At 42.3% G+C, this 12,110-nt stretch overlaps 1 protein-coding gene across 2 annotated transcripts in view; it reads right to left on the bottom strand.

Annotated features, from left to right (window-relative positions):
* Positions 1-6,413, bottom strand: part of mtcl2 (microtubule crosslinking factor 2) — an 89,015-nt gene extending 82,602 nt beyond the window's left edge. The window contains exons 1-2 of one of the 2 annotated variants that reach the window (XM_004553988.3): positions 5,050-6,413; positions 104-205 (exon numbers count right to left, since the gene is read on the bottom strand). In XM_004553988.3, coding sequence (XP_004554045.3) covers positions 104-205; positions 5,050-6,033 — 1,086 coding nt within the window. In that variant the 5' untranslated portion in view covers positions 6,034-6,413. The remainder of the gene's footprint in view (positions 1-103; positions 206-5,049) is intronic. The other variant, XM_004553987.3, reaches the window with a different exon arrangement.
* Positions 6,414-12,110: the final 5,697 nt, after the last annotated feature.

Raw genomic sequence — 12,110 nt, 5'->3', positions numbered from 1 at the left:
TTTCAGATGTAAAATAAATGGAATTCTTTCTTCACGAGGTCATTTTTGCAAGATCTGCGATAAGTCAGGCTCATTAAACCAGTCTGTCTTTGTAACCACATACCTGCTCCAGCTGTTGCCGCAGTTCCTGCAACTGGTAAACGTCTTCCTCCATGTACATGTCCCTCATCTCCAGCATCTCAGATCTCAATTCCTCCATCTCATCCTTGGGGCAGTGAAAATGAGAGAGTATATAAGTGCGTCTGTTATTTTTACACATAGCTAAGTACTCCTCCAGTGTTAACCTGTGGAGAAGGTGTAAAGACTTCTGACTGAACATCAGGCTCTAAGTGGCTGTAAAGAGCTGACAGCATTATATGCACACACAGGATTTTTGTCATAAATGCAAGGCAATCATCACTGTCATCAGAAAATCACTCCATTAAACTTTCCAACATCGTAATGTAGTCCATCAATCACCTCTTGCTGCCATGTATGACTACATCTTCTTCTTTATCACCCTCATAATTGCATAACAATCAGTGTCCTCTTAAAATGAGCTTCTGCAATATTTTCTTACATCAGATAAAAGGGGCCATGCAAAATAGAGAACTGCATGACCGAGTAAGATAATATGACAGTGAACTGTACTCTTGTTTTTTGCCTCACTCCGAAGGTAGTGCTAAGGAGACCAAAGGTCAGGGTATAGCTATTAGCACACCTTGGAGCAAACTCCAGGATGTGGCATCTGTGGATTAAGAAAATTCAAAATCTAAGCAGAGCATTTGGATAGTGTGGGACTGCACTAAAATACAACTCACAAATACTACAGACCAGTATAAATGTTTCATTCAAACCAGTGTTTTTATCTACCCCCGTTTTAGTCACATGCAGATGAATTATTCATTTCAGCCTGACAGCATGAATTGCATCACACTTCTGAATCATATTTAAGGCGCAGCTCTGTCTGTGTTTCCAATGAAATCAAGTATCACACCCCATAAAAAAAGGAAAGTCTAGGTCACTCTGTTTTACGGCAAAGCACGACAATGTGCTTACAGAACTGTTAAATGAACGTGTGCTGGCAAAAATCCCTGCCTCTAAGTATGAGCGTGTTTGTGTGGGTGATGTGTTAGCATAATGAGCCAAATGAGTATGAGCGGCTGTAGTAATAGTAGTGCTGTCATGACTTACTACAGTAAAGAATGTGGGTCAGCTCCTGCAGAGCTCCAAGTGCAGCAACAACAAGCTGTGCGGGTGTGTGTGCATGTGTATTTTTGTGTGTCTGTATGTTTACTATGTGCACAATATGAAAAGCAAGGTGAGCAGTGTGTGCCTGCGTCTCCACTACGTACGCACTAAACTGTACAAGGATGAATCATAACCGTGTGAGCAGGTAAAGTAAAATGGATGGATTTAGTAATGTTTCTGTGAGTGGCACACAAGTTAATAGCATGAAAAAGAATCAAAGGGAAAGAGCAGACACAAGAACAAAACCCAAATTCTGAAACTGAGAGGAAAAGGAATGAAAGAACAGCAAAGCAATAAAAGGGAATGTAAATGGGAAACAGGAAAAGAAAAATCAGATAGGGAAAAAAACAGAGCGTGAAAACTATCTAGATGGAGAGGGAGATAAAACATGACAGCAGAGAGTGAGGAAGTGAGGACACGAAACCAGGGAATCATAAGTTAATGTGGTGAGAGACTGAGACTGAGGGAGAGAGATGGTCCACTGACCTGCTTTTCACAGCTAACTAAAGAAGAACAGTGAAGAAGGTCTCTGTCATGTGAGCGAGTCAGGAGAAGAAATCAACCAATCAGCTGTCATGTTAGTGAGTCAGAGTGGTTAATGTCAGAAATGAGTGTGTGCACACATCTGCTGTGATAACAGTCCTCCCTACCTGGCTCTGCAAATCTGAAACCCACCATATTTTGTTGTCAGTTGTGTACGAGGTGATTTAGCTAATTGCTCTCAGTATTTTGTCCCAGCTTTATGAGAGTGGCATTGTCAGGTTTTCATCTGACTCTCATATTCTTACATTCGTATGTGTATTCTATTCTATAAAGAAGCCTACAATAATACAGAGAAAACCCAAACAATCAAACAACCTCTTATGAGAAAGCACTTGGCAACAGTGGGGAGGGAAAACTCCCTTTTAACAGGAAGAAACCTCCCAGAACTAGGATCAGGGAGGGGTGGCCATCTGTCACATACAGCCCGGGTAAGAGGGCGAAGACAGGATAAACGAAACACGGCGGAAGAGAGCCAGAGATAAATGATAACTAATGATTAAATGTGGAGCGGTGTAAAAACAGAGTGAGTGAAAAGAAAAAAGAGGAGTGAAGATGAAACACTTGGTTAATAACGGGAAGTCCCCAGCAGTCTAGGACAAGTGCAGCCTTAAAAAGGGAGGATTCAGGGTCACCTGACAGAGCCAAAACTATAAGCTTTATCAAAAAGGGAAGTTTTGAGATTAACCTTCAAAGTAGAGATAGTGTCTGTCTCCCAAACCCAAACTGGAAGCTGGTTTCACAGAAGAGGGGCCTGAAAACTGAAGGCCTCCCATTCTACTTTTAAATCCCAGAGGAACCAGTCTCAGAGCAAAGTGTTCTTTTGGGTGATACGATGGGCCTGATTATACAACACCTTGTGTCTGAGGAGTTAAACATAAATTAAATATAAACACAAAACATAAACATAGTGGATCTGTATGGTTTTTATGTTCATTTAGGCAATTAGGCAGCAGATCAAGCTGCTATTCTGTGCATTTCTATCACATTTGCTATATTTACATAGATCCTGTATGTTTATTGTTATTATTATTTTCAGATTAAGCCTTCAGGATCATAACAAATGATCAAATGACTCATTGAAGGCACCATTGCATTTATTACCACTATGTTTTCAACTATTTAACTCTACCACCAAGGTCGTCTTTTACAATTTAAATTACTCCTAATTGGTAAGTGAAAACAGCCATCTGCACAAGCTGCACAGATGCTCATCTGTTTGTTTAAATTGCAGTCACAGGACGGACATTCCTAAAAATTAAATCCAGAAAATCTCGTCTTTCTTTGTGAAACTGTGTCAGGTTAGGCATAACATGAAGAGCAGCACGTCCCTACTCCTGGTTTATTGTGTCGAAATACAGCATGTGGACTTGAATGATGATTCAACTGTACTGAGCGTAAGTTCCCCCCTTGACAAGGCGTGCGGTGACTAAAGTGCGTTCAACAATTTGTCAAACTGTTTGTCAGCATGGCACCTACAACCTGACGGTGTATGTTCATGGTGTAGGAAAGCAGGAATGTAAGTACAGGCGTCAGTAATGCTGCGTGCGCGGTACGTGAAACATCTAATCAGATATTCTTTTGTAGCTTCAACAGAAACACAAACAGTAAGGTATAAAGTCGCCACTAATGAGATTCAAACAGCTGCCAACTGTTTTGATCTCCTACGGTGATTACCAGCTGAATGGGAAACAGCTCGGCACCCAGAAAGAGTCTGCATATTCATAGGATGGCGGTGGAAGACTGGCAGGCTGGAGATGTAAAGCATGAAGGAGGAAAAAAAAGATGAATTTTGAAGCGGTGGAAAACAAAGAGAAGGAACTGGAGACTGAGCATTACAGCAAGGATTTATGATAAGTCTGAGAGCCTGATGCCTCTGCAGCATGTTGTTTTGATCGTCTGATCACTAACCAGGTGTTCCTCGCAGCTGCAACAACACACACAGCCAGACTTACTTCACTGCCAACCCTCCCGTGGGGCTTTGCCGTGGTCCAATGTGATATGATGCCCCATATTCCGTCAGCAGCCACACACTGCACCAAATATGCACCAACTAGGATGACGTGTGTTAATGATAAAAGAAAGGAGTATTTTGGGGACCAGGAGTGGGCAACCAGAAACTAAACCAAAGATCAAAACACCCCCAACAGTTAAAGAAACTCCTGGGGAAAGTGCTTTTTGCTTAGAGACAAGCGCTGCTAATCAATTACCACAGGCAATCAATGTCTGACAATCACTGGCTTGTCTGGTCACTGCCAGGTAGTGCTAGGGGATATGTTCCCTAGCTGATCCTTGCCTTAATCAATCACTCTGGAGGGAGGCTTGACCAGCAGCTCGATGTATATAATACATTTCACTGCCTGCAGATGTACTGTGGGAGCTGTGAGATGCCTATTCTATCAAAAACACTGATGAAATCAAATCCTCCTGTGAGCTGAGGTACTTTGGGATAATGCAACAATTGTTTAGTTATTGTTTTCAAGAGTGATGCTTTAGTGTTTGACAGACAACAGGAATTTGATACCGATGCTGCCAGTAGAGGATCTTTTTCTCTTTTTTAATATAAGAGTTTTGCACTTTTATGGAAAACCCCACTCAAAATTCACAACTTGCAGGATTTCCATATTTACTTCCACATTTTAGGTGTTGAGAATCTTTAGGCAATCACACAGCGCTCTACCTCTGTGTTAATACAATGCTATTAATAATGCCTTTAGGAGCAAAGCAGAATACAGCAGCAGAATGAACCGTACCTCCACTGTGCCAACATGCGAAGCACAAGTGATGAACACCAAGTGCAAAATCTCAATCCAAAGCACACCATTGTTAACCATTTACAGTATTTCACCGTTCTGCAACTGCAGATTTTCTATCAGAAACCTATTCTGTCACCAGGAAGCAGCATGTTGTGCTCATGCGTGGCCAGGGGTGCAGACAGACTCTCTATAACATCAACATCCTTGTAGTGAGTACTCTTGGGAGGCATCCAAAGGAATCTCTACACAGTGAGAAGCAGGTCAGAGTGACTTTTAGAGGCAGACTTTGGAATAAAACAGTATGACAGAAAGATGATTTGTTTAAGGAATGAAAAATGACAATGACGTCAAATTGCTAAATAGGCCAGGTGTATGCATGTGACCAACGTCAGGAGTGTTTTTCATGGGAACCCATGCAAAATCTGGTGTCACTGCTTGAAAAAAAAAGACTAAAACCCTGTTTGTGAAGCACTATGTAGGTTAAGCAACTTCAAAAACACGAGCTGACATATGCCGAACTTACTTTGAGGTAATCATTCTCAGATCTCAGCTCTTCTATTTCCCTGACAAACTCCTCGTGCATGCTGTCCATAAACTCCTCTGTGAGGTCTGAGAAAGCCAGAGATGTGCTGGCGGGCACCCGGCTATCAAATGAGGTGACCGATCGCTCCTCGCCCGGGGATATGCTCCCTTCTCCCGTCTCGATACCGGTGGAGAGCCGGTCCTTCTCTCCGGAGGAGCAGGTGGTCTTAGCAGCAGCAGCAGCTTGTTGGCTGGTTCTGTCCGCCAACGCGCCATCCCTGAGCGGCTTCTCTAACTCCGGCCCGCCGCCCCTGCTACTCCTCGACTCGGCGCCGCTGCTCACAGCGTCCGTGGACAGCTTGTTTTCCTCAGAGGCGCAGTCCGACAGCTCGGAGCTGCTGTCGGTTGGGGAGAGCTTCCCCGGGGCGCATCCAGAATCCTTGGATAAATCATCGGATCCTATGCTGGCGTCCGACACCTTCCTCCGCGCTACGGTGCTTTTGATGGCCTTGGACGCCGAGCCCTTGGAGGACATGCCACCAGAGAGGGAGGATTTGCCGGCGGGTTTTCCGCCACCACTCTTCTCCCCTTTGCCGTCCTTCCCAGCAAGACTTCCCACGGGGCTGCGCCTGGATATGCGGCTACCCAGATGAATGGCTCCTGGCTTGACACTCAGGGTCGGGGTCCCAATCCCTCCTCGGATCTTCGTGAGCGACCACCCGGGTACATCCTTCGGTCTCGCCGGAGATGGGGCCCGGTTGATCTTCTTCTTCTGGCCTGGAGTGTGAGCGGACAGCACGGCAGAAAGGTCCGCAGATTCGGGCTGCTGACCGGGCACCGCGTGCTGCATCTGCCCGCTATCCGAGCACTCCGTCCCGCCTCCGCTTTCCATCTTCTGCCGGAGATGGAGTCTTCGTTCCTTGGGCGAGGCGAAGACGAGGTGAGTCGGAGAGTTGTGGACATCAACCTCCTTTGTTTTTGTCATTCATTCCGTTTAGGCAGATACGAGAAAAATAGAAACGAAACCTCCTATTTGCAGAAACAGGAGGCAGAAGTTAGGAGTGTGAATAAACAACTGCAGAGCCACACAAAAGGAGGAGATCACTCCGGCCACAATGAGGGCTTGCAACGCAACAGGACGAAGCGGGAAGTGGAGTCTAAAAGATCGAGAAAAGATAAATACAATCCAATTTTCCAGTTCTGTGTGCCGCAAATGCACCAATTATTCCGCTTTGTTCTGCTGGATCCTCCACTCCTGTCCTCGGGATCTCCCTCTCTCTGCCTCGATGACACAAATTAGCCGGTTCCTGCTCAGAGGAATTGTGGGTGAGAACAGACGGCAGTGCGGTGCCTATGGTCACCTCTCTCTCTCTCTCCTCTCATATAACGGGATGTAGCTCTGGAGGAGAGAGATAGTCTCGTTTCTGCAGCTCTCTGCCGCCACCAATGCAAGATATCAGAAAAACAGTAAGACACAGCAATAAATAAATAAATAAATAAAATATTGTGTAGAGACTCCAGGGCTCGGAGGACAGGGCCCATTTATGCACACTTAAGTCAGCTTAAAATATTTTCATACAGGTCAGTAAAGCAGCTGTGTGTGTGTGTGTGTGTGTGTGTGTGTGTGTGTGTGTGTGTGTGTGTGTGTGTGTAGCAGCCAGACCAGAAACCTTTCCTTCCAAAGTAACAGATATTTAACATGCGCGCAAATCATAGAAGAAAGGTCACAACAGCATACAGCTGCATTGTGGGAGGTGAGAGCATCACCTGACCCCAAATGTGTGCATTAATGTAGAGTACACTGTAGGGCTCAGATTATCTGTCTCCTTCTAAGCAAACAAACAAACAAAAGATTCCTCTGACATCACACTCAAGCAAATCTTTCTTATTCTTCTTAAAGTTTAGGTAGATAGGTTTGTCGCAAACATCGCATGAAAAATAGTGTCAAAGAACAATATTTCTTTTGTTTTAAATAAAGCATGCAATTTATAGTATCCCTTCTGTTTCCCTCCTTTCTGTCACCTGTTTATCTTTTACTTCTCAGACTGTAGACTGTTATTATCCTGCATACTGTCCCACTGTTCCCCCATTATTTATTGCCTCCGACAGCTTTAAATTTGTAACCTTTGGAGATCCCTTTTCACAGTCCCACCATTATTCTATCACAACTAATCATTAAACCTTAAGCGGCTATTGATATCCTGTAATTAGCATGTGCAGTTAAATTTTACAGAGCGCTGAGTCAGGCAATTCTCTGTTTTGTTGTGTTAAAGAGATTGTATGGGTTTTAAGGCATGGCCGAAAAACCCACGAGACCCGTCACCAGTCAAGATAAACTACTTACAGATAGGCGGAAAATTAAGTGATAACATTTATCCCATAGTGAAACATTTCCTGATAGGTAGGGTCTCATTCAGAGGTCATCAGGGGGCTCACCGAACAGTTTGAAATGAGTGGAGCCTGTGCTACAGCTCACACAATCATCAGATCTTAACCAAACTGGATACCCATAGGAGGTTTTTCAAGTAACGTGTTAGATATTAGTCCACCAAAATCTTGGTCTAAAGCTGGACACCAAAATGTATTTTTTTAATAAGCCGTATTTGCTTGTGCAGCATGTTTATTAGCATATACAGCATAAGTAGGAACCATAAAGTTGATTTTTTAAAATGTGTTTGTGCATTATTTTTGATAACTGACTGAAGGGCCGTGTCATCGTCTGCCATAAACTGTATTTTTGTTTCAATAAAGCTACAAAGCAGTGCTGGATCTCCTGCCCTGTATGCACACAGTCGGAGATTTCCAGTAATAACCATCGCATGGTGCAATCTCAGTGGGCTCAACAAATGTGTGTAAACACTCTTCCAAGCAGTTAGAGCACATTATGACATTTAGCAGCATTTCTAATAACATTTATTCTCCAAGGCTCCTTTTTTGCCCATCCTGCGGGTGCTTGTAACCATCATCTGACTAAAGTCTTATCACAGAGACAATACAAACCATATTGATTCAGTCCATGCTGTCAGACTCAAACTCTGTGAATGTCTTATGAGTAGAAACTTGAGGACAACAAACACAGAATCGAAGCCATGAGAATAGATTTTCCCACTCAGGGATCAGGGCTGGTGAATGGCCATTTGCTATGTGCTGAAGCAGTGGGCTGTACTGTGTTTACATCTGTATAATTCATGTAAACACGTGGCTACAAAAATAGCACTATTGTAGGACTTTCTAAACTTAAACACATTATGGAGCAATTACGTTCTCAGTCCATCACAAGCAGCTGCTGCCACGTTTCACTCTGTATGTGATCTGTCATGTGTGAACGATCACATAGTTATCTACACACATTTGTATTTTTGACGCATTTGGATTCAGCCAGAGAAATTAAAAATCTCACTGTGCAAAACAAACATGCATGCAACATTTTTACTGTTTTTGCACCCCCGAGAGGATATTTGAAACACATTCCAATGAAACCTCACACCTTAAAGGAGCATCCAGTGAGTGAGACCACACCAAACCTCTCTGAATGAAATAATATAACCGATTAAATGAAAGCACTGTCATTTACATATGATGGGTAGCGTAAAAGGTGCTAGAAAAATCACTTTTGGTTCAGCTGATCAATCCACTACCTCTATCCTAAATCCTGCTTGAGCATTCTACTATGTTCGCTTGTTTATCACTTTCTCTGGCAGCGGTCTTTACTCAGTATGAAGATACTGCCACTAGCAGACTGCATCTGAAATCATGCAGTCTTTAAATCATTCATTGCTAATGATCCTGCAGTGGCAGCCGCAGAATTACAACCTAGTATACTCTATTATCTTCTCTCACACCACAACAAAACCAAATATCTGCTTTAAAGGTCTAATAATGAACAGAAATAGAAATATTAAACAATATTTTACACTCCCAGTTAATCCATTTAGAGCACTCATTCATTGCAGAAATCTTGCCTATAATCAGTTGGAAAACAGTGGAAACAATGTTGTTTTATTTCCGGTTTGTTTTGGCAATAATAAGGCAAGAATAAGAACATGGTTAGCAGCGCGTTCTGCTGAGTCAAGCTGACGGAAAAGATAAGAGAGGAGTCAAGAGCATTACAGGAAAGAAAGGAAAGAAACAAGATAACAACAATATGAAACCTATTTAAAACATTCTCTCGATTAGATGCCTTTCTTTTTTACAACAAACATATGACGATCTTTCATTTAGTGTCACAATGATCTCATATACAATACAAGTACAACGCTGTATGCCTGACACAATGCATCTGTCAATTAGTTTGCTGTCTACACACACACACACACACTACCAGACCTATCCTTTTCCAGATCAGGCATGTGAGAAGGTTTGCTATGAATGGTTCTTTACCAGAGCCCTTAAACTGAGCCAGCTAAACCAAATTTAGCCATCGTGAATTTTATTATGTAAATATGTGACATGTAATATTAAAGTCCATTTCATACCAGGCAATTTTCTGTGCATTGCAATTATATACCCTTATTAAGGATCTGGTTTAACATCAAAATTGCAATTTGGAGCAGTTGAATGGTTCTTTGAATCATTAATGAACCGACCCTCCATTGTTGGTGGTATACCACGTTCATTGAATATTAAGCAGACCACAAACAGCACCCATGTTGGCCCTCACAGAGCCCATCAAGTCGCCCCCTTCCTCGGCCCCTTCTTCTAATAACCAGTGTTTAGCCAGATAATGAAGAGAAATGCAGATTTCTGCAGTATTAAAACCCCACTGTAATAATGCAATTGGCTTTTATTGTTTTCAGCAGGCTCTTTGTTACAAGAACATCTTGACACATTATTTCCCAAATGTTTTCGATACCTCATTTTACTGCACCATTTACTCACAGCAGTTCAATACGGCAGTTTCAACAAGCTGTTCTGTCATTTGCTTACCAGTAAAATATTTTGTGATTAGCACTTTGAATGTTGCAGAGATGTCTTTTACATAGCATAAAGACAAATAATTGAAGCTGCACCGTTTAAAGTCTTTTCTGCCTTTAGTTTGTTGAAGTATTGCGATTTTTCTCTAGCAGATTTTTCAAGCTTTGTGACAGTTTTTACTCTTCAGTGCTCCTGGAGTGTGGTTTCAAGGTCAAAGCAACTCACTGTGCTCCTGGGCTACTTGGGCCACAGCATTTTATGGGAACACAGAACTTTATTGGTGACAGTTATGTTACATCATTAGCCAAACACATTTACATTCAGGAAGAACACAGTGGGGTACAAGATTCTTTTACAAATCTGCTGAGTTTGCATAATAAAATCAAAATGCAATAATATAAAGGAATATATTACTATGTTTTAAGGGAACAATGAAAGAATACCCTGCAATCTTGCACGGATATTGCCAAGAATTAAACGTCACATGAATATGTCTGAATCCAAGAGCATCATTGGTGTTAGTTGATGAGCTAATATTCAGTTCTTTCTCATGTATGGCATGTAGGTTGGCACTAGAAGTGCTTTTTTTAGGAATGATATCTAAGTTTTGCTTCATTATTCGCTTTCAGCCATTAGAAAGGAGAGCATAAATGAGGTGAATGGCTTGACAGTTGTGTCGCAAGACTTCACATCACCCCTCTGCCATCCAATCCGTTATGTGATTCTGGTAGGAGGTAACCCACGCAGACCAACCAGCAAGTGCTCCTTAACAATGAGCATATTTTACTAATTGTGAGTGAAAAACACCCCGATGTGCCTCACACTGACGTCCAGTCTGAGTGCCGGTCTGCTTTGCTGAGACAAAAAAAAAGGCATCGGCAGAAAATTGCTGTCCTTGCACGTTATTTTCAGTTCAGTAATTGGAAAGCAGTGAGTGTGTGTGAACTAGAGCTGCATCAGCAATGTCACTGCTACATTCTGCCTGCTGACATTAGTACAGGACAGATATTCTCAACCATGATTTTCTTATATCATGAATTTCTTTATTTCATGCATTAAATGTAGGTGCACTCTCTGTGTAGTGATCACTGTGTATTTGTAATCAGTTACGCTTGCTTTATCACAGTGCTGCCGTAGGGGACCAAACTAACCTGGGTTTTCCCTTCCTTACAGAAGCTACTGCTTCTGCAATGACGTTGTCAGCCTTCACCAATTGTGGTAAATCCCCCTTTGAGAATTGTTGTGGAAATTTGTCTCCTGCAAGTAAAATGAGTCTCATGTGACCTGCTTTAGCTGGAATAACACGTTTGTGCTCAACTTACCTCCCTGCAGGGTACAGTAGGTGGCCTATATATGATGATATCAACTTCCAGACCTTCTGTTGACACTGTTGGATCTGCCTGGAGCTTCTCATAAGTGTGCCACATAAATAGTCCTGTACATTGTTCAAAACCATACGAAGAGCAACAGCCAAAGGCCTCCTTCTTGAATTAGTATTCAATAGTTTGGGTTCCAGACCTCATTCAAAGACCATTTATCTTGTAGTTAGAAGAGGATCAAAATTCCCTTATTGCTGGAATCACTTTGTCCAAAACACTCAGTTTCCATAATCATAAAGGGATGTTATTTCATGAATGATATTTTTCTGCAAATCAGCACAAGGAGAACATACACAGTACTGAGTAAATGTCTTTTTTATTTCTATTTCTTTCTATTTCTATTGGGAAAAGGATTGAAACAGGTATAACAATACACAGAAAAACACTATACATGCGAACAAAAGGAGTTTGTGCATTTCTAACCAGTCTATATTTGGTATGACCACCTTAATTCTCTCTCCCGAACAAGCTTTCTCATAATTTCCTGAAGCAGCCTTCAGGAACAGTTCTCCAGGCTTGAAGGGCGTTCCAAGTTCTGCCTGTCGTTTCATTCTCTGTCAGTCCCACGGTGCTTCAACAATGTTGATGTCTACTCTCGCACTGAGACAGTTTCTGATGAGGGTTTGGTAAATAATAGATAAATCAGCTGAAAGGCCAGGGGCACCTCACAAATTTTGTCTCAGGTCTTTGTTGGTCTGATCCATCCTTGGAGGCGCTTTTTATTGCTGAATTGGTCAGTATTAAGTGGGTGAAAATAAAGAAAAATCCT

The sequence above is a fragment of the Maylandia zebra genome, linkage group LG20 (genome assembly GCF_041146795.1).
Source record: "Maylandia zebra isolate NMK-2024a linkage group LG20, Mzebra_GT3a, whole genome shotgun sequence".
NCBI classification, from domain to species: domain Eukaryota; kingdom Metazoa; phylum Chordata; class Actinopteri; order Cichliformes; family Cichlidae; genus Maylandia; species Maylandia zebra.
Note: the sequence above shows the minus strand (reverse complement) of the source record. Positions and strands in the feature narration are given on the sequence as shown.